We start from the raw sequence: 27,038 nt of genomic DNA, 5'->3' as shown, positions 1-27,038 counted from the left end.
CATATATCGTTGGGTACGCGGTTCTTAAAACATGCAGCTTTACATTTGGCAGCTCTGAGCACGTTTCTTTCCCTTGCTCGTGCTCTAGTCGCTTGTACGCATAATATTATTGACAAATATGACATATTCATTTACACGACAAGATACATTACTGAACCAAGTCCTCCAAGTGTACAGTTAAGAGTGTTGTACGATACGTCTATGTGTCACATGATTTGAATCCTCCCCCCCACCCCTACCACCCCCGTTATACTGGCTAGTAAAGAGTAATATCTTGCGAGCAGTTACTATGTGGAAAGCAGCACGTAAGCATGCACCGTAGATCACCGCCGCTTTAGACAAAGTAACATGGCTACGCGTTCGAGATTCTATAAAGGTGATTGGGCCTGTCTCACTCGTTGCTTTCCAGACCATTTGTGTTGTGTGCAAAAACTTGCAAAGGAACTCTTCACTAGATCGCATTGAAAAGAAACTGATGTAGTTCATTTGCCCGCAAGTTCAGAAGCACAGGACTAGAGTCTCCAGGGCTACTGACAGCGTTACCAAACAGCCGCGGCCGAGAAACGTTGAACAAAAACATATTTATTATTTACATATAATACAAAGGTCTTTACGTTCTTCAGACTGACCCACATTTAACTCCATCAATAACCACACTGCTGCATACTGTCAAAGTAGCTGGTCTTCTCAAGGAGGAAATCTTCTTGTGCGTGGAAGTCGAAGTCTTCTTGCGTTCCGCTGAAGTCCTTTGGTATCAGTTCAGAAGGAATAATTCCGCGAAGTTCCGAAAAGCCGCCGCGGAAGAAGTGCAACTGAAAAATGCCAGAATGTGGATATGATATTTAGTTACAAAGCATAGTCGTTTGATAGTTGCATCTTGAAAACATAGATGAGCATCGATGAATAGCTCTTCGGCATGCTAAGTTAAATAGGTATAAATGTTCCAGAAGTAGAGCTTTTGAAATCTTTGGAAAAATGTTTTAAACATCTATATATACCGTAATTAAGTTCATACTTCGTTTCCATACATGTAACACGCAGAACAGTATTTAGGCCAGTTGAAAATTCGAAGGAAATTAGAAGCAAACAATAAAGATGTGCCAACAGCGGTTTACAATGAAAAAAAAAAAGACAAGGTGGTCTTGGGCGCATTAGGGTGCCATGCGGTTTGTTGTTTAGACTACACTACCTTCGGGAACGGCCCAAATTTTTACCCTTTGCTGCCTCCGTGATCGGCGCATAATTTTTCTTGAGTAAGTTCGGTTCCGGTTTTAGGTGCGCTCTGTTTTAACGACTTCATCTTTGTTTAATATAGGCCTTTTTGAGGTAATATGGCATTATTTATGCTCTGTACGTAGGTCTGCGCTAACATGGTGCATCTCTTTCGCTGCAAGCCTCATTTAGGCGCTTTTTTGGTTGTCCTACGTGCACTAGAATGCTTCAAGTTGCCTTCGATCTGAATCTCAAATCAACCGGAAGCTGCCAAAAATTAGTTCGCTTTCAAGATTATTGCTACTGTATTGTCACAGAAAGGTTATCTGCTAGTTACACTAACACTTACGAGGATTTTTGTACAAACATACTAAATGTGATCATTATCTTATTATGGGTTGTCAAGGAGTTCTTCCCTACGGTAGCTGCGCAAAGGTTTCACTGTTCGATCAAAGACAATAGAAAGCTGGGCATGTCGGTACTGATTCATGTTTAAAGGGTAGCGCTTAAACCTTCGCAGGATGAAAGACAGACACAAAATGACCAAACGGGACAGCTGGAAGTCATCGCTTTGTCCGGTTATTCTTTCTTGCATCCGCTGTGTTTCGCGTCACATTTCAGACATAGTAGCTTGATTTCTTTTTCTTTGATAAATAGAGAAGAAGGGCTCTTGTTTTTTTCATGTAGGCTAAATGCGTGGAAATGCCAGCATATTTTTTTTAAGGTTGATTATACGCACTGAAATTCAGTTCACGTATGCTATAATTCGGGACTCCGGCCCAGCAATATATGTGCAAGGGCGCTATAACGTAAAACTATTCCAAACGTTTCTATTTCAAGGGTGCTATGCAGGATGCACCGAGTTTGGCGAAACTCAGGATCTTCACGAGCTCTGGCGACACCCCAAGATGAAAGCACAAATGGTACCGAGACACAGTTTATCTTTCGAGAAGCCTCCAGCTTCATTGATTTATCTAGATTCACTCTGGGTGGCTATCATTCCTTGGGCGTTGCCTTCTGGGCGGTCGACAAACTGGGGCTCACGTGATCATACCGTCGGTGCATGGTCGCGCCTTCTTTCACTTGTTTGTCGTTCCACCGAGTGCATTACACGCACAAGCGAGTTATAAAACAAATGCATTTAATACAATATTATTTGTTAGTTTAACGTGGTTTAAAAGCATTTTAAAGCTTACAAGATGTACACTGAATGTGTATTCGACTAATTTGTAATTTAGTACGCTTCGCATTATACCACGAGGGAACGCTGCGGTGGCGTCATCACATACATTCATCGGGCGAGCATGGCGGCTAAACATCGAAGAGGCCCAGTGTAAACAAACTCGTAGAACGAGCTTGCAGTGCGCGACGTAGTGATCAGGCTCGACGATGACCACTATTTCTTGGATGGTTCTGTTCCTCCGTGAGCAATATTTCCGTGCACCCCGAAAGACTGCGAATAGCTTAGGCGATTTTACAGATCGCAACGCGCACCTACTGTTCACGGCACAATCCTGAACAAACAACTTATCCGGTGCTGCTTCTGTGAGTGCGCTGAGTTCCTCCACTCTACGTGACTGCGAGCGTCACGAATATTGCATAGTGTGTGCAAAAGGAAGACAGCCGATATAGCTACGATGCGACAAGGAGGTGGTGCCGACGATGGATCTCGCAACCAACACAGTGACGGAGGCATCGACAAACTGCAGATAAGTATATTTCTAATGTTTCATATTTAGCATAATAATAGTGCACGGATTAAGTCACATTCGTAGTACCGAATTGAATGTCCTGCAGTTTAAGAAAGGCATTGAGAGCCAATGAGTGTTCGTGCTTTTACATGCAAGTGGTCCCGCAAAAATATGGAAAAGATAAAGGTAACCTTCACTAACTTAGTGATATAACAGAAGTTCATCAGTGACATTCAACCCGCAGAATCTATGGGAGAGTATCTTTATCCAGCTGAAATATCAATAACAGGTACTGATATAAAGCAGGAAACTTATACAAAAATTTCATGGGTTGAACAGCACATGGGAGGCATTACCGAATCGTGATCGCCACGTTACCGATATCCTTGAAAAATGTTTAGAATCGTTGCATTCTACCGGTTATGCAATATGGGACATAAACCTGGAGGTTAACAAAGAAACTTGAGAAGTCGAGGACTGTGCAGAAAGCGAAGTAACAAAAATTGTTGGAGATAGCATTAAGGCAGGAAGACAGTGGCGTAGAAAACCGTGGCTATTGATATGCTAGTTGAAATTAAGAAAAAAAATGGAATCGGTGGGCAGGCCATGCACATCTTCAATCACTTGTTGCCAATTTATAACAGGTGATTACATAAGCGTGACAGAATAGATCTCAAGGAAAGAGAACTGCAGCCGAGGATGGTAGAAAATTGCGTAATGGGACAAAAATATGATGTTTGTAGGCATAGGATGCAATCAGCTCGCATAAGACGGGATTGTAGGGAGCGCCATTGATTTTGGAGTGAACAAAAATAGGTTTGTGGTGCTGACAGTAGAGACTCGTGAAGGTTCGAGGACACGTCAGCTGTTGGCACACTAATAAGCATTACAATTGGCTCTGAAAAATACAACCCGTTATGAAAAATAAAGCAATGTTGTCCCGACAAATTGTTTTATTATGCATACACTAAAGGCTTCCACAGTTAAGGGTAGTTAGTACCAATAGTGCAATGAGCATTTTTATTTGTAAATAATGGTTTATATGCGGTTCATTCATTCCAACAATCCACTTTTTTTGCAAGAAAACATTCTGCTGCTGGAGGCACTCAACCGCCTGGTGGCAGTAGGCGAGCGCCAGGCACATGCTCTTGAGAGTGTGGCAAGGTCCAGAGGGCTGCTCTGCAACAGTAGGATCAGTGCACTCACTGCTTTCCAGTCGAGCCCCCAGAACACACCTTATAAAGGAGCTTTCAGTTTATTATTTTGTTTATTAGTCAAGAGCATGAATAAAATTGTTGCGGTAAACATTGTGCTGTGCATATTGGGACACTTGTAACATGCACTTGATGTCTCTTCAAAATGGGCAAACACGTAAGACAACCTGGACCGTGTAAATGAAAAAGACACTAATGCAGCATATACGTCATTGTGCTGTTTGTTCTTTCTATGGGCAAGAATACAGTGGGTGTTGATTAGCCACAAGATGAACGGTGTGTGTATTTCACAATGAAAAGACAGGAAACGGCATGACCTTAATAATGCTATCACCTATAGACTGTGCACATGAATGCAACACTCTCCGATTTAAACGTGCCATTACATGCATGTTCGATACCATATATTCTTTAACAATGTCATATATTTGCATGTACTAATTTTCACACAGCTTAAGCGCATGCATAGCTCACTTGTGATGTATCCATTTCATAGGCCAAATAATTGTACACTTTGTCCTTTTGTGTTGTATGAAAAGCGGCATCCTCTAGTCGAATACAACTTCACAAGACAGGAGAGGCCCCGCCTAGATGACCAAAGCGCAGCAGCCGATTGCCTCCACGTCTAAAGAAATAGTCCCTCTCCAATGAGCGGGTATTAGTGCGTCCAGCGGCACGACGTCAGTGTAGAGTGTGTGCCCATTGGTGCAGGCTTGTGTTCACCTGCCGTTGAAGTGCAGATTCTGCGGCCTTCTAAAGTTGTATTCGACTATAGAATCACGTAATGCCTTGCACTGGTTGCATAGACTTTAGCAACTTGATAGCACACAATGATCAGCATCAGAAATCTATAAAGGCACCCAAGCAAAGCTGGCTGGCCACACTTCCATTATAAGGGGCTGTAAACAGTTCTCGGCAAATATTCCCATGACATCCTTGAAAAAGAGGTGGTGTTTGACACTTTAGAATCAAAAACAGATTACAGTGAATGTTGTGTACCACGTTAAAACAAACTGAGCTTGGTTATCTGCACAGCATGTAATGAAAGCTTGTGCTTCACATAGGAAACAAAGTGCTCTGTCCAGTACAACTGTCGAGTTTGCTGTGGCACCTATTACGTCATTAGTGTCAACATACAAATTTTCAAAGGCCATTCATTTCACCATTATATTTGTATAATGGTTCTTTCAATCAGTGCTTGTATTGCATGAGCAGGTGGATTTGAAAGCAAAGCTTTGTTGGCAAACCTTCAGACTTCCATAATTGCGTGGCAAGGCACTGGCATGGTGTCGAATAGCTCACACTTCCTCGGTCCTGCACCAAAGAGCCCCAATGCTCTACTTGAAGTTGGATCGCGCAACAATTCGACGGCACACAAAGAGTAACACACACAGCAGAGCGTTCTCCTGTGTGTATTTCTCTTCTTTGTGTCCCGTCGAATTGTGGTGCAATTCAGCTTCAAGCTTCTATACTAATACAACGAGTCTTCAACCTCACCAATGATCTAGTTATTAAGCCACAATGGCGCACATCTTTGAAATGTCCCAACACGAATTAGCTCTCCAACAAATCACCGCAAGCATAAAATTTTGCTCCACAGGTGTATGCACGTGCCATATTTTGTACCACTAAACTCGCAGGAATCAAAGGGGCAACCATTAACCAGCCTTACTGCTGCTGTTACCATCATCATCATGACACCAATAGAAAGACAGTGCTGCGTTTCAGTAAAGGGAGTGCCGGAGGGAAAGGCGTGACAGCGAGGCTTGAGGCTTACAATAAAAATAGCATTTACAAGACATGTTCAATGCCAAAATATGCTGCGTATCCCTCATCCTACTTTGGCATTGCGGCAAGCTTTTACACGTTTGAGCATGTCACAGTTTGTGTAATCATTGCTCTAAAGCTGTAAAAAAGGACTATTCGCTCTGCAATCTTTATTTTTATCATGGCCGGTTAAAGACCCACTTTTCATTGGCATCTGCACCACATTTCTCCCGATACGCAATTTTGCCTTGGTGGTTCACGACATCTTCACGCACACCGAGTTCTGCAGAGCATTGGATCTGCATTGTTCTACTGCTGAAGAATTAGAGCCCCATTATGAGACGAAAATATACGATTTGTCCATACAGAATAAAGCTGCCCCCCTCCAAAAGAAAATACACTGAACCACTGGCACATGCACCAACAGTGAACACAGCAAACACTCTGAAGTATTTTCCACATGCAAGCCAGCACACTAAGATTCTCAATGCATTTTCATTTCGCCATAAATGCATAGGCACAACCGGCTTGGCGCGACATCCACATCTCGCACTGCAACGAATTGTGCAATGCCTTGCTGTTTCATAGTGTGGCCGATAGATGACGCATGACCGAAATTCGGCATTATGCATACTAAGTAACTTGTACTAAGTAATCTTATAAAAAACACCAAGTTCTTTATGAGATTAGCATTCACAGGGTACTTCACACAATTTGTGACATCCATTTATCTATTTATACTTCATTAACCTCTTTCCCCAAAAAAGTGAGCCATTTGGAAGGCACCCTGATAGACAAGTAGAACAATCGGTAAAAAGTCAGCAACCAGCGGAAAAGTCAGTATCATAGGCTGCCGCATGTGTGACGTCGGAAACACAAAATTTAAGTCGGCTACAGAGAAGTGACAAATTTGGCAATATGGTGCGTCTAGATATTGCTTCAATGCTAATCACAGTAACGCTGACATTGAAGACACCTTAATTCCTACGTACGTTGCGTCGTCACACCCGACTACGTTCGTAATGTTTCCGCGAAGTAAGAAGCGTTTTTTTATAAATGCCCGCTCAGCCGCAGTCTTCGGGAAAGCCAGCCACCGCTTCCGCACTGCCGCATCAATAAGCGCATCAGACATCTCTGACGTAGCGCAAGGCGTCGAGGCTCACAATAGTTTGATGACGTCCAATGTAACGCTTGGCGCCGACGCTTCCCTGAAAACCCCCAGTCCCGTAGAAACGGAGGGCGCAGAGGACTTGCTCTTCAACGGTGAGCGAATGAAGCCCGCCACGCTGTCTCCACAGACGAGAGCCTTCGCCTAGCTCGTCACACAGCCAGCGCACTGATGTCTTCGACAGGCCAAAATGACGCTGAAACTCCACAGCGGTCATGTACGCGAACGGGTCCAGACGGTCATACTGACGCTTGCTGCCGCTGGCTGCAATAACACAGGCTGCTGCTGCCGCCGCCATGTTCCCGAGTTGAACTCGGAGGGGGTTTCGCGATGTACGAGTTTAGCACGAGTTCGCCTGTCAATCAAAGCCAGAGGTCACGCCCCGCGCGAGGCATGTAACTCTTGTGCGCGCACCCACCACGGTTGGGCCACGCCCAACTTATCTTTCGGCAACAGCGACGCGGTGCCGAGCTGAGAGGCATCAACAATATTCACCACCGACATAAAACACACACAACACACTGTCATCGGTGATGTATCAAAAACAAAGCGTTGACTGTCGCTGGCTTCTCGGGCTGAGATGGCCCCACAGCACGGTTTCATTGCCTGCATTGTGGCGACGTAGCGCACAGTAAATAATTATCGGCACGTCACTGCAGCTACTTGCGAGGCGTCGATGCACCAAGGGTGACGACGATGCTGAGGAGTGCGTATCGCAGCAGTCGTTTGAGATGGCTGCTCTGTCATCGGTGATGCATCGGAGCCACAATGTCGTAAACACGATCAGCGTCCGAGAATCGCTCGCTCTTCTAGACCCAGTGCAATGGCATTTCTCCATCACAAGCACTGCGCACTCAACAGTTCCACCACCTTCCTCAGTTCGAAGTCTCATTTCATAACCGCACACAAGAGCCCTCACCTGCCAAAATGCGATTGCTACGGTGTCGTTACGATATCCTTCTGCGATCGCTGCTGGCTCCAGCGTAAGTAATCCGCAAGCACCTTGGTGCGCACAAAACACTCAAATACTGCGTACATGCGCTCAGAGACACTTTCACTGGGCAAGCGATGACAAGCGATGAATTGTGTCGATGGGAAGCACGCACTTCTTCGCAATGCATCGCCGAGGCTTCGCGCACAAAGATAAACTGGTGCATTTTCACTAAACTGCGTCACTACGGGCACTGCAGACCGCCATTTTGCAGCGACAGCCGTTGCTCCCGTATTTATGACTAGTGTGTCGTTTTTAGTTGGTAAAGCGGGAGCCTTAAGGCGCCTGCGATGAACAGCCGTACGACGGCGCTGCGTTTCTATTCCCATAATAGAGAAAGAGTGGTGATCACTGACATTATTGAGAATAGCACTGTAGCGCCCCTAGGCGATTTCTCACCGTATGAACTGCCTCGTGCGTGCGACCCGCTTCAATGTATCCGCTTCTAAGCTTTCGCCTCACTGTCGCCACTCACGGCAAGAAGTGCAAAATTTAATAATTTGCTCGATCTCCGTTTGTCATCAGAAATTTCTAGCATTCAAAACGAAAAACAGACACTTAAAGAAATAAAAATGTTCGTTATTTTATTTGTTGTATTTTAACTTATTCGTTTGAGCGAAAGCGTAGGTGCAAGAATGCGCCGCACGTACCCTGTTCGCATTCGATCGAGGATATAAAGATAGTTGCCGAAAGAGGAGGCACGCCCTTGACGCGCCGGGAAAGGCGTGGCAAGCGGCCCACGGCAAGTCTGCAGACAGACAGCGGGACAGTCACGGTTTGCTAAACATCTTGAAGGGGCAGCGCAAAAAAACGACAGAAGGCAGGAACACACAGGACTTCTGTCGTCGTTTTTTTGCGCTGCCCCTTCAAGATGTTCAACCAGTACCAACTCGCCCAAATGTCGATCCTTCTACGGTTTGCTAAGTTGCGATAATCCGTTGATAACAATGCGCGGCGCTGGCGAGTTTCGTTGTGCAGCCGTCTGCGCTTGAAACGTGAAAGCAGCGTGCCGCGCAGGGTGCGCTCATGTTGTCATACGCGGCTTTTTGTCTACATATTTTTTTGCCTGCAGCCTTTGCGCGTTTCACGCTATCTCCGTTCACTGACTGCCGTCGAGCAAACTCGGGTAAAACTCGGGTGAACGAGAAACTCGGCGCATCCTGCATAGCACCCCAATTCTGCAATCAGCCCACCGCGATTGGTCAAACATTTTTTGGGCCACCCCCATTTCACCTGTCTGTCACGCGACGTCACGAAAACCGCGATAGCTCCCCATCTGATATGACGGGTGCACACTGATTACGCATAATTTGACCGAACAAAACAAAAATAGTTATTTCTGATTCGAGGCCTTTTTGCATTAGCCCTTGGCTATTGGTCAAAAGTTTTCGGGCTGCACCCACTTCACCTGCCTCTCACGCGACGTCACAAAAGCGCAAAAACTTACAGCGTCAAAGTGACGCGTACGCGTTAAAGATGCATTAATATGCCGAACAAAACAGAATTTTCTTCTGAACAGCCCCAGGTTGCCCCGTTCCGAAAGGAATAAAAGATGGCTTTGGCCTATCGCTCAGGCACTGGATACTCGCACCTGCCGGAGAGCATGGGTTTATTTGCATGTAATAAACCTTTTTGCGTGGCAGTGTAATGTTTTCGAGCATTTTCGGCACGTTTACGACCTCGTTATGCCAACTCTTCTTTTCTGAGGATCCGTTTTAGCGTCATTCTTAAGCTTCCGTTGCATGCCGCCGCGATTGTCGACGAGCCACCTCAGGTTGAGTAAGAGAAAGCGGACCAATCGCAGACGCCGGCACCACCCTCTTTATCCGGTTATCGATATTTAGTGCAGTGGCTCGGCCCCATCGAATCCTTCTCCACTTGAGCGTGCTCCTCGCCACGTGTGAGTCAATTAGATAAGACAAGCCGCTCAGTGCAGGCAATGTTATTCGTTTTTCAAGCAAACAAAAGTGACCTCCTATGAACGAGGAGAGCGTTTGATTGGTCTATTCAGACAACGCTGCGGGTGACCGCCCGATGCTTGCGTCGGCGGTTGCGCAAATTTGACCTCAGGAGATTGGAATAAATACATATTGGAATAGTTTTACGTTATACGGCCCCAATATTCACCCTTGTTCCACTTTGACGAGTAGTGTATGTGTCCGTGGTTACTACTGGATTTATATTACTGTGTTCTGAGAGAACGCTAAAGAAAATTTGGGAATGCTTTATGTTTCGCCCCAGCAACATTATAGGTGTAAAAATGCACACGTAACTAAAGGACCGAGAGCACAGGCATATTTGCAGCGACCTGCATACATCGTTTTGTATCTGCTGTGTTCTTTCACCGGGAGGGGGTAACACGCTGCAGCATGCCGCACCCTCCCCCACGAAGCAGTGGCACTATAGAAACGTTTAAATGTGACCCTCTCCCGTCACAACAAAACGTCAGTTGTAGGGTAATGATCTTACTGCTACCCTCAATGTAAATGTGCTCTCGTTACGCTCTACGCAGTCACACAGCGGTAAGGTGTGCGCCCGAAGATGCTTTGTTATCGAGTTCTTTCGCAGGCTTTCGGAAATCAAAACGCCTGTGGAAATTCGCCGCGAACAATTGTACTGTGATCGGAATCACAGAACGCGAAGGTGCGAAAATCGACGATTTCAGTGTGGCGGTGGTGGGTGTCACAGAAGCGGGGCTTGTGGTGCTTGGGAGGCAATTGCTCGGTCTGAGAATCTCTAATGCTATGCTAGTACGGTGTTACACTAAACGTCCATCAGTTTCTATCTAGAGTCACACAGAGTGATTCCAAGATCCAATAGAAAGCGTGATATTTGCGTATTCAGTCTGGCAAAGTAGCAATTGCATTAGCGTTACCTCTGAGTTCTGCAAAACCCGACCGATTTCAGAAACAAGGCGCGTCAGAGCGAGCGGTGCAAGACATGGCCTCGCATATCCTTACCCTGCTCTTTAGTTTCGCTGGTAGAAAGAACTGCACAAGGGACACAGCGTATTCAGCCACGGCTGGTGTGTTGATCACATAGATTCCTTTAATTCTTGCTGGTAGTGAGTTCTGAAAAATGAAGGGACACCAAGTTGTCATAAAATTCCAAAATAAAAAAGGTCAGCTTCCGTAGGTCGTGACGTTACGCCTCGTCTTTGGAGAGACACTGACAACGGCGGCCCTCTGTTTCTAGGCTCCAGTAATCACCGTCCACGTTTTATGACCTGCAATTTTTATCGTAACCTTTATAGGCATACACTCGACTGTGCGATAGTAGAAAGTCAGTTTGAGTGAGGAAATAAGGCTCGAAATTGAGCACATAAGTGCTGCACAAGCCCGCAAGATGGAGGAAGAATCATAAATGGGAGAATCGTTGCTCTTCTAGTTGTCGATTAATGCGGCCTCGCTCTGCGACTTGCCATTCCGTGGTTAGTTCAAACGGTCAGCGCGACCGTCCTGAAAAAGCTTGGTCGAGACTTCGATCCCCAGAGCGAACGCAGTGTTTTCTTCAACGGCGATGCTTCTTTCTGAGAAACCAGTCAGTGTGGCCTTTGCATTTGGCTACTGTGCTACGGTCGGGTGTATGGCAATTTTCGCTTTCAGGAAATAAGACGTGCGCAGTCAAGTTTCTAAGATTTCGGCATGTGCCTGCAGATAGCAAAGCGTCGCGTTAACGCTTCGACACCACCTTCAGCGAAGAGCGCCGGAAAGACGCGAAATTTTACTATGGCCGGCATGACTACAGTGCAAAATTAGCTGCCCTCTAGCTCGGTTCCCTGAACTTCCACTTTATTTGGCATGGAAGGGCGTAATGTATGATTTGTTTATCTCACGAAATTGGTTCGCGGTTGATTTTTTGCGCTCGCAAAAAAGAAATTAATTTATCTGTCCTCATTTGAATGGATCAACAATGGGCGAAGAAGGAAGGCCTTTCGTGGGAGCCAACTTTACGACAACGGGATTTGACTTCGTTAGGGCACTGAAGGAAGGTCTCTTTGTTGGAATTTTGGTTCCAGGCGTGAGGCTTTTCCTGTTCCCCCTCCTATCTATCAATCGGACATAAACGTTCACAGCGAAGAAATGAACACGCACAACATATGACGCGCAGCGAACGCCCTAAGGCTCTGTCATGCCAATTTGAGCCTTGAGCAAAACTATCACTGCGCTGCTAGCTATTTTACCTGAATAGGATGTGTGCCAAAACTAGGACGGTGCTGAAAAAGCCCGGAAAACGAGTAGAGGCCCAGGTGTGTGCTCTTAGGCTGGTGCAGCATACACAGGGTATGGCACTGTTTGTTGTTTGTTGCTCATAGATGGATAATAACAGGTGGTTCCGTTTTGTTCCAAAGTTCACTCCGCAAGCTTTCCCCCTTTTTTTTTCTTTTAAGGGCCGCATTACAAGACCTTTACTTGCCTGAGCAATGAGCATGACTTTTCGGAGGAACCACGGCGTCAGCTGCCTCAGGTGGTTTATGCCGAAGCCTTGGAGGTCTATGACAGCCACTACACCATGAACTTGCGCGTCCACTTCAAGAAGACCGCATTCGGCTGACAGTAGCAGACACCTCATAAGCTTGCTCATGGAGCAGATGTCGGTACTCCAGGCACCTGCAAAGGTAATAAAAAATCGCGCAATGAATCACGGTTTTAAGCAACAGCTGTAAGAAATCGTGATTGCGCACAAATTGCGGGAACTCATTCGTTTGCTGGGAACCTTAAGTGATTGTTTGATTTGAAATCACGGCATTGAGCTTAATTCTCAACATACCTAACCCTGCTATCTGTATAAGTCACCATGAGCCGCCCTGAAATTATTTTTTCTTCATGACAGGGCTCCAACACTTAAAGGCATTTGCGTCTCAGCCGCTGGAGTATGTGCATAATAATACTAATATTAACAATATCAAAATAATGTCAGGTCATTCTAAGAACAAAATAAGAGTTGCTGAATAAGAAGGCAGAAAATATTATTTGCATGTTAAATATATGATTGGTTACTTGCTCGTTTGGCTGTTTATTGGCTATAATTACTTACACTATTCAGCTGGTAAGCTTTTACTTCAACGTTCTTGGGCTGCATCGCGAACTCACTGTATTTACCACCAATAGCTGACGAATGCCGTCGAGTGCAGACGTGCCTGTCTTTGCGAGGAGACGCAAAGACAGACACATTCTGTGGGACTGTCCTGAATATAAATGTTCAGAGACAGTCCCTGGCGTCCGTTCTAGCGCACCTTGATAATAGACCATTGGCAGTTGAAAGGATTTTCGCATATCGCCGACAGAAGACATCGCAGATGAAGGAGATGAAGGGACTACTTCGGTTATTGAAAGAGACGGGCTTGTACAAGCGGCTGCGACAGTGATGTCACGTACCACGCAAAAGTGACCGACTCTAACTGACGATGTGTGTGTTGTGCTATGTGCTCTCTCTCTCCTCCCCATCTTTCATCCCCTCCATCCCGCTCCCATGTGTAGGGTAGCAAACCGGTTTAGCTAAAGTGGTTAACCTCCCTGCCTTTCCTTCTCCACCTTTCCCTTCCTTCCTTCGACAACAGACGACTGACGTTCGCTAAGCGTAGGTGCGGCAAAGAACGTTGGTAATTTTAAGGTATAGAGCTTTCGTTGTTAAATGCAAAGCATTTCTTTGCCTTGTCAGAACCAACGCTTCGCATTAAAAAAAGAAAAAAGGCACCTAAAATTTCAAGCTAATCATGTTATTTGCCACGTATGCATTTAACGAACGTTCTATTCTTGAAAAAGGGGACGGGTCATTTGATGATGTCAAAAAGGTAATTATCTAATGACGGGGGGCAATGAGAACTAAAAATTTAATTATGGGGTTTTATGTGCCAATACCACGTTCTGATTGAGGAACGCCGTAGTGGAGGACTCCGAAAATTTGGACCACCTGGTGGGGTTCTTTAACGCGTGCCTAAATCTAAGTACACGGGTGTTTTCGTATTTCGTCGCCATCGAAATGCGGCCGCCGTGGCCGGGATTCGATCCCGCGACCTCGTGCTCAGCAGTCCAGAGAGAGAGAGAGAGAGAAACTTTACTGGTCCATTATGAAATGAAACGCGTTAAGCGTCTGATGGGGTGGCTCCCTCTTCGCGGGCTCCATATGCTTCCAGGGCCGCCTGGCCCCTGTGGATCAGTCTGAGCTGGTCTTCCAGGGCGGGGCTGGACAGCATGATCTCCCATCGCTCGTAAAGGGTGGGGATAGCAGGGGGGTTAGTTATGGGTATAGGTGGGGGGTGGTGTATGGAAAAATTGCACTCTCCTATGACGTGCTGAAGGGTTCCTAATGCATTGCAGTGAGGACATGTGTTCTTATATCTCTCTGGGTATATCTTGTTCTGGAGGCAGGGGTGGGGAAAGGATCCTGCCTGGATTTGCCTGTATATTGTTTGTTCGGCTCTGGTCAAGGAGTGGTGGGGGTGCGGGAATGTCTTCCTGCCGTCCCTGTAATATTTGACTATATCTCTATAATTTGTGATGGGTTGCCATCCCCTTGCCTCCTCCTCGTTGGCCCGGGAGTTTAGCGCTCGGGCCTGTTGATGAGCATATTCATTGCCCTCAACTGAGGAGTGAGCCGGGACCCAAACTAATTCGATCGCTTGTTTAGGAGGCGTAGCTTTACCAAGAATTTTTAGTGCCGCAAGGGACACCCAGCCAGATCTGTAGTTCTTGTATGCAGCTTGTGAGTCCGTGACGATCTTGGTGACGTTTGGTTGTAGGAGTGCGAGAGCTATCGCTGCTTCTTCTGCTTCCTCCGAAGACGGAGTGTAGATTGATGCGCAGGTGACCAGCTTTTCTAGCCCGGTGACCACGACTGTTGCCCTCGTGGAGCGTTTCGATAGAGAGGCGTCTGTATATAAAACAGTGTCGTCTTCCTCCAGGGTCCTGGAGATGGCTCTTGCCCGGGCGTCGCGTCGTCCGACATGCCTTGTGGGGTTCATGTTGCGTGGTAGCGGTTTGCATTGCAACTTCTCACTGAACTTTTCGGGTAATTGGTCGTGGCGGGTGTAGTGCGATTCTTGCCATCCTAGCTTGCGGAGGACGCTTCTGCCCGCCTTGGTCTGGCTAAGGCGTACCCTTTGATTGGATAGGTGGGCTTCTACGAGCTCGGCTACTGTGTTGTGGACTCCCATTTGAAGTAATTTTGTCGTGGATGAATTTATGGGAATACCCAGGGCCTGCTTCGTGGCTTTCCTGATTATTGCGTCAAGTTGTAAGACGTCCTTCTTGAGGAGCTGCAGGTACGGCGCTGCGTAGACGATTCGTGAGATAACAAAGGCCTCAACGAGGCGCAAGGTGTCCGATTCCTTCAGACCCCTCTGCCTGTTGGCCACTCGTCTGATCATGTTCAAGATTTGGTCTGACGTGAGCTTCATTTTTCTAATCATGGCTGTTGCCTTGCCGTCTGCCTGGATCAGGAGACCCAGGATCCTGAGTTGAGGTACCGGGAGGATCCGGTTCCCTTCCAAAGTGATTTCTATGTTTTCTGCTTGTGTCCTTGATGCACGTGGTCTGACTATTGTCAGCTCCGATTTTTGAGGCGAACAGCAAAGGCCACATGTCTTCACATAGCTGTTGATCGTGTCAGCCGCTTTTTGGAGCGTGTTTTCCATCCAGCCATCCGACCCTGCCCTCGCAGTCCAGAGGGTGATGTCGTCGGCATATAATGCGTGGCCCAGACCATCTATTGATTCGAGAAGCTTGGGCAACGGCAGGAGAGCCATGTTAAATAGGAGGGGGGAAAGGACCGAACCTTGCGGCGTTCCTCGATCCCCCAGGGAGATCGGTTGGGATGTCTCCTCTCCTATTCTGATCCTTGCCGTTCGGTCACGAAGAAAGTCTCGGATATAGTTGTAAGTTTTCACTCCACAACCCGTGTTGCGCAGGTTGCGGAGGATACTTTCATGTGTGACGTTATCAAAGGCACCTGTGAGGTCTAGCGCTAGTATCGCTCGTGGCGATTGCTTCGTTGCTCGCTTAATTACCAGTTCGTTGAGTTGTACGAGAACATCCTGGGTGCCCAGGTGCTGCCTAAAGCCATACATTGTCTCTGGCATCTGATCGGTGGCATCAAGATGTCGCTGCAACCTCTTAAGAACCATACGTTCCATGACCTTCGCCACGCAGGACGTGAGGGATATCGGTCTCATGTTGTCGATGTGAGGTGTCTTCCCAGGCTTGGGTATGAAGCGGACTTCTGCCTCTTTCCATTCGTGTGGAAGATTGCCAGACTCCCAGACCCGGTTCATATACTCGAGCAGCTGTCTGCGGGCCTTGTGCCCGAGGTTGTTAAGTAACTTGTAGGTAATGGTATCGGGTCCCGGCGCGCTGCCCCTGTTGCTCTCGGAGATTGCCGATATCAACTCGGTGTCAGTGAATGGCTTGTCTAACGCTTCATTGGTAGGTCCTGCGTAGTCGGGAGGTGCGATATCACCCTTCTCCGTTTTCAGGTATTTGGCCTTCAGGTCGTTGATGAGTTTGTCGGCACCCCCAGTATAGTTGTTGAGGGTGCGCGTGAGGCTTCGATTAGTGGCACTCTTGCTGCCGAGAGGATCGATCAGGTGACGAAGGAGGCACCACGTCTTCCTGGTAGAAAGGGTGCCCTGCAGTCCATCACACACGCTCAGCCAGTTCTCTCTGCACAGCTTGGACGCGTATTCAGCTGCTTGCTTGTTGAGATCATGGATGCGTTTGCGAAGTTTCTTGTTGTGTCGTTGTTTCTTCCAGCGTCTGGTGAGGCTGTGTCGTGCTTCCCAAAGGTGGGCAAGCTTTGCGTCCACACAGGGTGTCTGCAGTGTGGTCGCAATTTTCTGGGTGTATTTTTCTACGAGCTCGAGTTGTTCCTTAGCCCATTCCCCATACGATTTGGTGCTGTTCGTGTCCTCATCTTCATCGGCTGCTTGCCTTTTTCGAAGTTTGTCCCAGTCAGTTATCTTTGTTGTTCCCATTCGGGCCTTGAACGCGGGCCCCCTGATCGTAATATTGAGGATATCGTGGTCCGACCCCAGGTTCGCGCCTGTGTTCTGCCACGACACGTCCAAGGTTCCACTCAGCAGGGTAAGGTCTGGACTGGTGTCCCGGGTCGTACTTGTGCCCATGCGGGTGGGAGTGTCTGGTTCGTTGAGTAGGGCTAATGTGTGCTGATCCATGAGGTTCGCCAGCACCCTGCCTCTCTTGGAGCAAAATTTGTAACCCCATATTGTGTGAGGCGCATTGAAGTCTCCTAATATCAATAGGGGTCGGCTGCCCGCCTCTCTCTTGCTGTCGAGTAATGTGCCCTCTATGTCGAGGTTCTTCTTGGAGGGCCGACAGTATGCGTTGAGTATAAAGATGTTGTCTTTGCTTCCTATGCCTCTGCTGTGAATTTCCAAGAGAACGTGTTCACACCCTCTCTGGGTGGTAATGTGCTGCGTTGCAGCTATGTTGCTTCGGACTAGGATGGCTGTGCTTTTCTCACTGGGATCGGTGTATGTGACGTACCCCGCGAGTTTTGGTCGCGAGTTCGTTTCTTGAATTGCAAGGATATCCGGTTTGTGTTCCGCATTATCTATGTATTGCTGTAATTCGCCTATTTTGTCCTTAATTCCTCGGCAGTTCCATTGGGCTAAGATCGTGGTATCTTCCTTCCTATTTTTACGCCTGGCCGCAATCCTGGCTCAGGTTGGTAGTCGTGAGACTACTCCCCATGCACGGTTTCCCATACGGGGCTCCCTTTTTAGCTTTTTGAGTGGTTAGTATGAGCTGGTTGACATTAGCTTCTAGCGCGTCGAACTTGGCCATCTTGGACGTTATCAAGCCGATTTGGCTGGCAAGCTGTGTGACCATCTCGGTGAGGGCTTCAATGGGCTTGGCCCACGCCGGTTCCTCAGATGGACTCGATTCAATTTTCTCTGCCTCCATTGCTGTTACCGGGGGCTCCTGTTGAGCGTCCCTCTTGGCAATTTTGCGTTTTGTGACATCCTCGCTGCTTTTCGATTTTTCTAATGCCTCCATGCGCGCAAGAAGCGCGCTGATTTGCTCATTTTGCTTAACTACAAGCGCTTTGAGTTGCATGCATTCCTCACAATCTTTCTTGGGAGTCTGGGGAAGGGGAGGGAAATCTTTGTTGCTAAGAGCGATAGGAGATCTAACTGCCCAGCCCACCTGCTTAGCGGCGTTCCTCGACGGTGTCTGGCTCCGGGTCTTCGACCTTGAGCGCGACTCCCGGCGGCCCCCGCTGTAGCTGCTGCCGGCCACGTCACCCGGCGACGACGCTCTCAAGCCCGGCTTTGAGGCGCAGCTGCTGCTCCGCCCTCGTCCGCCTTCACGGGAAAGAGAGTGATTCCGGTACCCTGACGTAGCTGCTCCCTCCCGACGTGGCGGTTTTGAGGCTTCTGCAGGCGTGTAGTTGGTATCTTTCCGCTCCCACCGGCGTTTCCGTACCACGTACGGAATCTTGAAGCGAGCTCTGCACACCTTGTCTGCGGTCAAATGTTCTCCTCCACAGAGGTCACACTTGGGGGTACACTTGTGCTGTTCATCGGGATTTCGAGCACCACATCCCCGGCAGATCCGGTCTGTTGGATCAGGGCAAACATCCATGCGGTGGCCCAGGCGACCGCACTGATAGCAGATATCTATCTGTTTTCTGTATAACGAGCATTTGGCGAGCAGGCCCCCGTAACGAACGTAGTTCGGCACTTTGGGTCCATTGAAGGCGATCACCACGGACGTCGTGTTAGCGATGCGGTTGGCCTCTACAGCAGTGGGATTATATTCGTTGACGATGTTCTCGTTGATTTCTTGAACGGTGTCTCCGAGGGGGACGCCTCGTATGACTCCCTTGGTCATGCCATGGGGGGCGGATTCGTAGGCGCTGACCTCGTGCTCATTTCCTTGGACGACAATCTTGGTGACTCCAACATACCGGTTAGCATTTTCTCTCTTTGAAGTACTGATGACGACGATGTTTTGCTGGTAATTTGGGCATATCACGTCCCGGATCCATTCTTCTTTTGTGACTCCCGCCGCAGCGTAAATGGCCCGGCCAACTTCCATATGGCCGACCTTGCTGATATTCAGACCCCCGCGTGGTCTCACCACGATCTTGGTATCGTCTCGGGGCAGTGCAGGCATGCGCGCTCTCTTGATTAACGTATCTTTGGCGTTCTCGGGTCTACGACCGGCACCGGAGGGTTTCGATTGAAGTGCATTGGGTAGACCTAGGTCTCGCTGACGTGGTCGGGACTTGCGTTCACCGGCGATGCGCCAGCCCAGGGTCCTGGTCACTTCTTCGGGTTGAATATCCTCCCCCTCTATTTCAACACTCATGGGAGTGGCCATGATGCAGGTAGAGTTCGCAATAATGTGCGTTCCAGCAGCGACCGCCCGTCGGCCGCGGCGGCTAGGCCAAGCGGTCGGCGGAGCAAGCCTAGGCTTAGCGACGATTCGCCTTAGGTGGGCACACAATCGTCCTTAAAGTCCCAAAAATGGTCCCCTACCTTAAAGGCAGGTATCCTCGTGGTCCTGATGACTACACGGAACACTTGGTGCAAGAATTTTTGTAGCACAAGGTGATAATCCGGCACAGTCATCGAAAAACTGCGAAGCCGATGTGAAGCGCGTCCCACCGGTTATGCGCCTTCTTCTTCCTCTCCCTCAGCAGTCCAACAGCACAGCCGCTGAGCAACCACGGCGGGTAACGCGAACTTCGTGTTGAATCAGCAAGGGTTGAGTGCGAGAAGCACTGCTCCCACACTCGAAAATGACGATGACGGAGAGAAGAGTGACAAGGGAAGAACGCTCTACAGCGTCACTCCAAGCATTTAAGGACACTTACCAAACTTGAGGACCCCCACAGCTCTTCCTTGAGGGTCCCTCTCCCTGGCGTGCATGATGAGCTTGTGATCGTAACACACAGAGCTGTACGGGATGCTGGCGGGAGTCAGGTTGTCGAAATACTCTGGCATGTCCTTGCGAACCCGGAAATAATTTCTTACCGCCTTCGCGGCTTTTTTCGCGTTATATTTTTTGGTGCGTAGAAACATTAGGAGGGCTTCATCACCAGGCAGGACGCGTATCCCATCCTCTGCAGGCGAGAGAACAAAACGAGAAGTTCGATTATAATAGTCAAGTGGCAGACAACAGCAGTTTTTTTTCTGCTTTCAACACTAGCTGGCAAGTAAAATCAGTAGTTGTCAGTAGAGGTTCGCTTGAAAAGGAAGGATGGAAAACAACGAGACGCAGTGCTAGAATGGTCGGAGGCTTGAAATTTGCTTTTGTAGTAATGAGCGTTTATTAAAGGCTAATATTAAATGTTTACGATAATCATAAGCAAGCATGATTAAATTGTGACAAATTAAGGTATGAAAATTACAGAAGGCGATGAAACTACTGATCGCTGTAAGTGAAAGCATGTATGAAAGCTTTTCAAATTTATGGGCGAAATTCACAGTTTTTCAATCGTAAGTGCTCTTTGCCAGTGGCTCGTCGCATTCGCTAATATTTTGTTCAGCTTGGGGATCGGCTGGAGTTTCCTTTGACGAGCAATTCCAACTTCAAAGCTTTCCAAGTGGGCTCAATTTGTGAAGATCCCTCATTAAATACCAAACGAAAGAAGCGGCAAAACATGGTTACGCCGCAGCTTCCCGCTACTAGAAGCACAGTGTGAGTTATTACAATTCGAGCACAGTGGGTAAGCGTGCCGACAGTAGAATGGAGATAAAGCGATTGTCTAGTACTCAGCATGTCACGCTCGCTTCGCGGCAACTTAATCCTGTTTATGCGCAAGCTAAAGAAAAGTTCCACCCACGCCACCGTAGGCACCTCAGTAAATGATGACCTACTTACTGGTTGCACCACCAGCACGTCAGGTGCGCAGAATGCTGAGTACGACTAATAGCACCTCGCGGCGCAGGTTGTGCTTGCAACAACAAAGAATTGCGATTGTGATGTCAGCAGGTGTCTGTATGCTGTAGTATGTGAGCCGCGTACGTACCAGTGATGGCGGCTGGGTAGTCAGCTAGTTATGCGGAGTCGACCATGGCGGCATTAATGAAAGGGCGCACAGGCAAAAACTCATGGAAATTTCACCTTTAATATCATCGATTGGAGGTCGCAGCAAGGAAACTTCGTTATTTTAGCAAAAGCATCCTTTCTATGGTGTGAAATACTGACGCTGAGCAAAAGTATTACCATCGGCTGCCCCTAATTCCTTCCCTAGGCAGCAATGTATCATATGGCGACATATAATTTAACCTTTAGTAACTATGTTGACTCCCTACAGGCAAACACAGATGTTGAATGTCATTTTACTTGACAACTGGCTACTGAGAAAAGAAAGCACTTGTTTGTAGACTTCCTCTGCAGCTTTAAACGTAGGAGACTATAGTTTATTAATTTAATGGGGATAACATATCAGACGTCCGATTCACGAAAAGTTTCTTATACCAAAATCGTTTACAAGATCAGATTGGAGGCAATCATGGTGTTGGAAGAAGACGGCCGGCGATTGACAAACAGCTTTTACGAACAAAAAGCTTTGCGAATTCAGCCCCAGAAGTAAGCAACGAATTCTACTTGGCACCGACTAGCTATTATAAAAAAAGTAGCGTAAGTGGTATTTACCCACACATTGGCCCTGCTAACACGTCACAATGCATCATAAGTGCTGGTAGTAGGAAACAGGCAGATAAGCAAGTCAAACGAAGAGAATTGTATGCACGGGGGTGTACCTTGAAGTAGCTGACGAAGTTCTTCCAAGCACTCGGGTTCATCATTCCGGACTTCTGGTTGTAACCGATCCATATTTTTTCAATTGTTCTGTTGTCGATTGCCTACGGCTGTATCTTCAAGCAAAACCTGCAAGTAGAAACGAAATTATTGATGTAAAACCAAAGAGCATGAGTAATTAATGTATTTTAATAATCTTAATTTCTTTTTATCTTGACGAATAACCTTTAACAATATGGGAAGTTTCTTTCCCATGATTCTGAGTGAGGTACTTCAAGTGTGATTTCGCGAAACGTTTCAGAAGTGCGTCTTAGTTATTGTAATAGAAATTTGAGCAAACTTCAATTACTTAGTGTGTCTAGGATACATGGTTGTTTGGATTTAGGTGTTTTAAAGGGAAGCTGAAACGGTTTTCAATTTCTATGAATTGCTGGGATTGGGAAGAACAGACCTAATAATTTACGGTTCTGAATTTTTTTTTTCGTTTTGTTAATATAACGGGCGGAAATCGCTTTCTAAATCACCCGCGCGGACACGCCCCCATCGCTTCCCGGAGCGCCGGGTGAGGACGTTGGCAGAGGAGAGAACCGGCGAGAGTGACGTCATGGGCGGAGACCGAGCCAACCGAGCTGCGGACCGGCGTGCTGACATGTGCTGGCATGCGTCTTTCCGTCCTGCGCTTTACTGAACGACGCTACGAGAGATCTGCCGCCGCCGCCGCCGCTGACGTTTGTTTTGCGATTTTCGTAAACTGTTCTTTCCTTCTGTGCTGCGTGAGTGCCTACAGCCAAGGGCGCCCAACATGCCCTCGTTCTGTGCAGCATTCGGCTGCGCGAACACAGGCGGGTGAGACGATGTGGTGTTTCACAAATTCCCGAAGGAAAAGAAGCTTGCAGCGCAGTGGGTACGTGCGGTGAGGAGAGATAAGTTCGTGCCGACGAAATCAACTGTGCTGTGCTCGGACCATTTCCGCGACAGTGACTATCATCGGAGCTTGACAACGATGCGGGCAATCGGTATTCCAATTAAATCGGCGCGACTGAAGCCCGAACAACTTCAAGTACACAGCTTGGCAGAATTCGACGGTTCTTCTTTCCCAACTTTTTCCATACTAGCCAGACAAACTGGCGGTATGCTGCATACCTCAACTGCCTGTAAAAAAAAAATTGCTTTTGCATCACTCTTTTTCCATTGGCCATATCATTTTCACACCTGTGTGTAAACTTCTTGCCTTGTCCAGCCGGTTCGACTCCGTTCTGGGCAAGTGCCACTTCCAGTGCTGCCCTGCTGAGGCACACAGTCCTGAATTGTCTTGAACTTGTTACGCACTGCGTGCGCTTCTGTTTTTTCCTAATCTCTTGCACCTCCTGGCAGCACAAGCAGTTCTCTTCATCTTCCATCAATACGCAGCACATGCAGGTGCACCTAGTTTAATGAAAGCGTGATTAGGCCCACATTGATGCACTGGAGAAATACGAACATTTGCAGCCATTAACGTCTGGTAATACAGTTTTAGCGTAGCCGGATAGCCTTACGACAAATGCGAAAACGCGTTGTTGCTAGCGTTGCTATACTCCGTTTCATACATCAGGTGCAACGCTGTGGAGGCTTGAGATACTTCTTGCAGTGGCTGCGTTCGCACTTAGAAAATGTTCGGTGTTTCTTGACCCGATTTTTCAGAAAGCTTTCCATATGTAAGCTCAGTTCGGAATGAAAAAAAAAAAAAGAATTTACCCATAGAAACCACCCGTGTACTTATACGGCTGCTAACACGTTCTTTTAAAAAAAAAAAATTCTTTTCGGTATTTTTTAATTGCAGCCCGTCGCGGCAGCTTCACGTGCATGCTCGCTCGAGCAAACGCCGCTGGCACGCTGCGAAGCATAGACGGAAACGCGCGCAGTAATAAATTTTGGTGACCGGACTTCGAGCGTAGCTTCCACAGCGATGCACCTGAGGTATCAAATGGAGTGTAGGCTTGCCTAGTGACATTCGACGTACGGTTCAGTTATCGTGTTTACCACACGGCGGTGCTAAAACTGCCTAATATCTTTATGTCAACACTAGCATGGAGCACGCATACCGATTCTTGATCGAGCCACACTCGCAAAGTCGTCGAACCATCGTATGAATATTGCACATATAATACCTCTGGTCATCTCTGGATGTGTATAATAAGCAACTTCCATGAGTGTACCTCACAGCACTGCATGTGCGCGCTTTGAAACGCGGCACTTATGTTGGCGATCGTGTATCAACGCTGGAAAAACCACGGGACTTTAGACAAGCAGCGGCAAGGTGCTTGACATCGCGGAATTGCACCCGTGTAAATCTAATGAGAAGTTAGTGCTTCGGCATTCTTCCAGCAGCATGTTCCCAGTGACACTTTAGCGCATTTTTTCTCCCGTCATTGCAACGTGCAGCTACATGAAAAAAAAACAAAAAAACATGCGTACCAGCTAAGATTTCCAGCGCGCGAGAAGGTGCACACATCGCTCTCGCTGTTGGCACACTCAATATCGTCATTGACTCTGTTGCCGCCATCGTTTTCCGTATCGGCTGTGGGTTCAAACACGTACGGGGACAATACAAGCTGTCGGAGACAGCGAGAACGTTCCATCTTGCAACTCAGCTGTGAAGCCAGAACAGCAGAACCGCGTTCTACCAGAGAGAAAGGAATGGTGCTACGCTCTGAAACGGAGACATGCGGCGGCGCCGACCGGCGACTACCGCCAACGACGTCACAGCGGCCCCGACCAATCACGGGCAACAGCGGCATTCGCGCGATGCCCTGAGGCGCTGGTGCGCGTTTTCTTGTAAAAACAGCCGCTTGCGTTTGTTTCCGCCCTTTTTGAACCAGATATTCGTGTTCAGGGGACTCAAAACTGTAGAATGCCGCAGAGAACTCATTTTTTTCGAAAAGTGTTTCAGCTTCCCTTTAACAGCCAGAGCGTAATCTTGGATAAGAGGATCGAATGTCGCATAAAGCAGGTGCCGTTATCAATTGCCGCGGACTATTTGTTTATTTCTAGCACTCAGTATTCGTAGATAGCCATTTACGCAGTAGAAATAACATTACTTTTTTGGACTAGATTCATTTCAGTCCAATATCCGCCAAAGATAAGCACTCAGTGCTCTTCCACTTTGTGAATACGGATGACCAGCGAAGCTGTGTATGCGGGCCCCTTAGTGGCGAACTGCACCTCCACCACGGGTCGGTGCGACATTGCACTACCTTCGGGATCGGTCCACGTATAGGGAGTGCTTAACGACTGCTTCAGTTCCGCCGTGGGTCGGCCCAGTATTGTACTGTCTTCGGGATCAGCCCACGTACGGGGAATGCTTAACGCCGGCGTCACCTCCACCGCGGGTCGACCCGGCATTGCACCATCTGCAGGATTTTTTTTACTACACGCGGATATGATAGTGGGGAAAGTAGCCCTTAAAAGCTTCCCTGTAAAATAGATTCCGCTATAATATCTAAACAATTATGGACTAGGAGGTGAATGTTTACGCGAATATCGAGATATTTAGGGAGGTCATACGAAAATATTGATTACTGTGCGTCCTCAGCAATGTCGCCGTGTTTTTTCCCATTCTTGCTACTGTCAATAAAAACGCATGTCTGATGTAACCAGTGAAAGGGAGTAAGACAGTGGAAAGAGAAGGCGGAGTCCAGACATTTAACTATGTGCTTATCTTTGAGAAACAGAAAAAAAAAATATATCACAGCTTTCCAATATGTTTGTATGATGCGTACACCTTTGTAACTATGCCATTATCTTTAAAAATATAAGAGAACATACTGCAGCCGTCAAATATCGTTTTAATAATGCGTGCACCCTAACGAGTTGTGTGTAGCCGCTAGTCACTAGCAACTTAAACATTATGTGAGTTCTGGAAATGTACTTTATTGCTAATCATCCTTTCCGGTTCGCGTATCACCCTCTGTAAACTCACCCAACAATTTAAGCTGCCGTATTACGTATAAATGTCGCATATTATATATACGAACTTTTTGGTAGCGCCATAAACCCCCTGACATACTTCGAGTAGCGCCGCAGTTGTGATTCAAGCATTAGGTCTGAGCGCAGCGCTTCATTCATCACTTACTTAGGACGCTTTTGTTCCATCACCCAGTACTCCACCATACTAACTTATCAGGCGCTCACTGGACTTCCTACCAAAAAGTGTTAATAGCAAGGTGATTAAATCGCCTGCTTAGACTGCCATTCTCGGTCAAGATGAGAAGTAGGGCGACTCGTGACTGGACAGCTTCAACATGAGACGCACCAAACCAAATCCACCACATGCTTTTGCAACAGGTTCTGCAGGGCTTACCTTTCTCACGCGATGGATGTCTAAAGTTGCGCCAACGGTGAAAACAATGTACGTGTACGCACCACGTAAGCACCGTACAACAAGGGCTCCACCGACAATCTCGCTTGTTTGTAGGCGAAGACAAATCCTTGTACGAGAAGGGTGTGCGACCAGCCACAGTTGGCCGTAACACCGCAATGAATCTCTCAGGGTATCCAATATCACCGAGCCAAGTAGGAATCTTGTTACCGGGCACTTATCTCACGCGTCCAATAGGCTCCGTAAACGTTTCGCAGGTCGGTTTAGCCAGCTCCGCTCCCACGACGCTTGGCAAGAACCTACAACAGCACGCGCGCACTATTCGGCTCTCGCTGCTTCTCTAATACCTCAGCCGCGCGGAAGGGGCGCAAATATACCTTTCTCTTCGACCTCGCAGCCGCTGTCGGCACGTGGTCGCGTGTGCTCGTGCCAATTACGGCTACGTTCCTCTTCTCTTAAAACGACCTCCTCGTGCTGCACGCGGTGTGGTCTGTTTAGCTAAACCAATAACCATCGACGTAAGTGTAAGAAGCCAGCGCTGCCAACTATTGGTGTATTTACTCCTCTATTGACAGACTTGGGCGCTACGGCCACCTGCGTCTTTCTTTCACCGGTTGCCAACAGCGACGCTCCTTTCAAGGCCATTCGGCTGCACCGGAAGTCCGAAAACAATTCTTCCACGTGCCGCAAATGTTACGCGCGCGGAGAGCGAGGCCACCGTGGTTGCTCGAAGTGGGGACTTTTAAAGAACAACGACGTGTGTGTGCTCTTGTTTTGCCTTTATATACTGGCAACATTATTGCGCATTATAGGCGCACACGAATCCTGAATGATTTGTGATATTGCTCGCCACATTTATACCTGCTCTTAGGTTAAGTTGTTTACAACATACTTGTGATCGAGCT

The 27,038-nt window shown here is 47.6% G+C and overlaps 1 protein-coding gene across 1 annotated transcript; it reads right to left on the bottom strand.

Moving 5' to 3' along the window:
- Positions 1-561: 561 nt before the first annotated feature.
- Positions 562-26,460, bottom strand: LOC126537535 (alpha-tocopherol transfer protein-like). The gene is made up of 6 exons (XM_055074341.2): positions 26,116-26,460; positions 21,779-21,905; positions 19,885-20,133; positions 12,460-12,653; positions 11,004-11,114; positions 562-812 (listed from the first exon to the last, which is right to left on the bottom strand). Exons 2-6 carry the CDS (start codon positions 21,849-21,851, stop codon positions 645-647), a joined length of 795 nt encoding a protein of 264 aa, XP_054930316.1. The 5' UTR covers positions 21,852-21,905; positions 26,116-26,460; the 3' UTR covers positions 562-644.
- Positions 26,461-27,038: the final 578 nt, after the last annotated feature.

Source organism: Dermacentor andersoni, chromosome 4, assembly GCF_023375885.2.
Source record: "Dermacentor andersoni chromosome 4, qqDerAnde1_hic_scaffold, whole genome shotgun sequence".
Taxonomy (NCBI): Eukaryota; Metazoa; Arthropoda; class Arachnida; order Ixodida; family Ixodidae; genus Dermacentor; species Dermacentor andersoni.
Note: the sequence above shows the minus strand (reverse complement) of the source record. Positions and strands in the feature narration are given on the sequence as shown.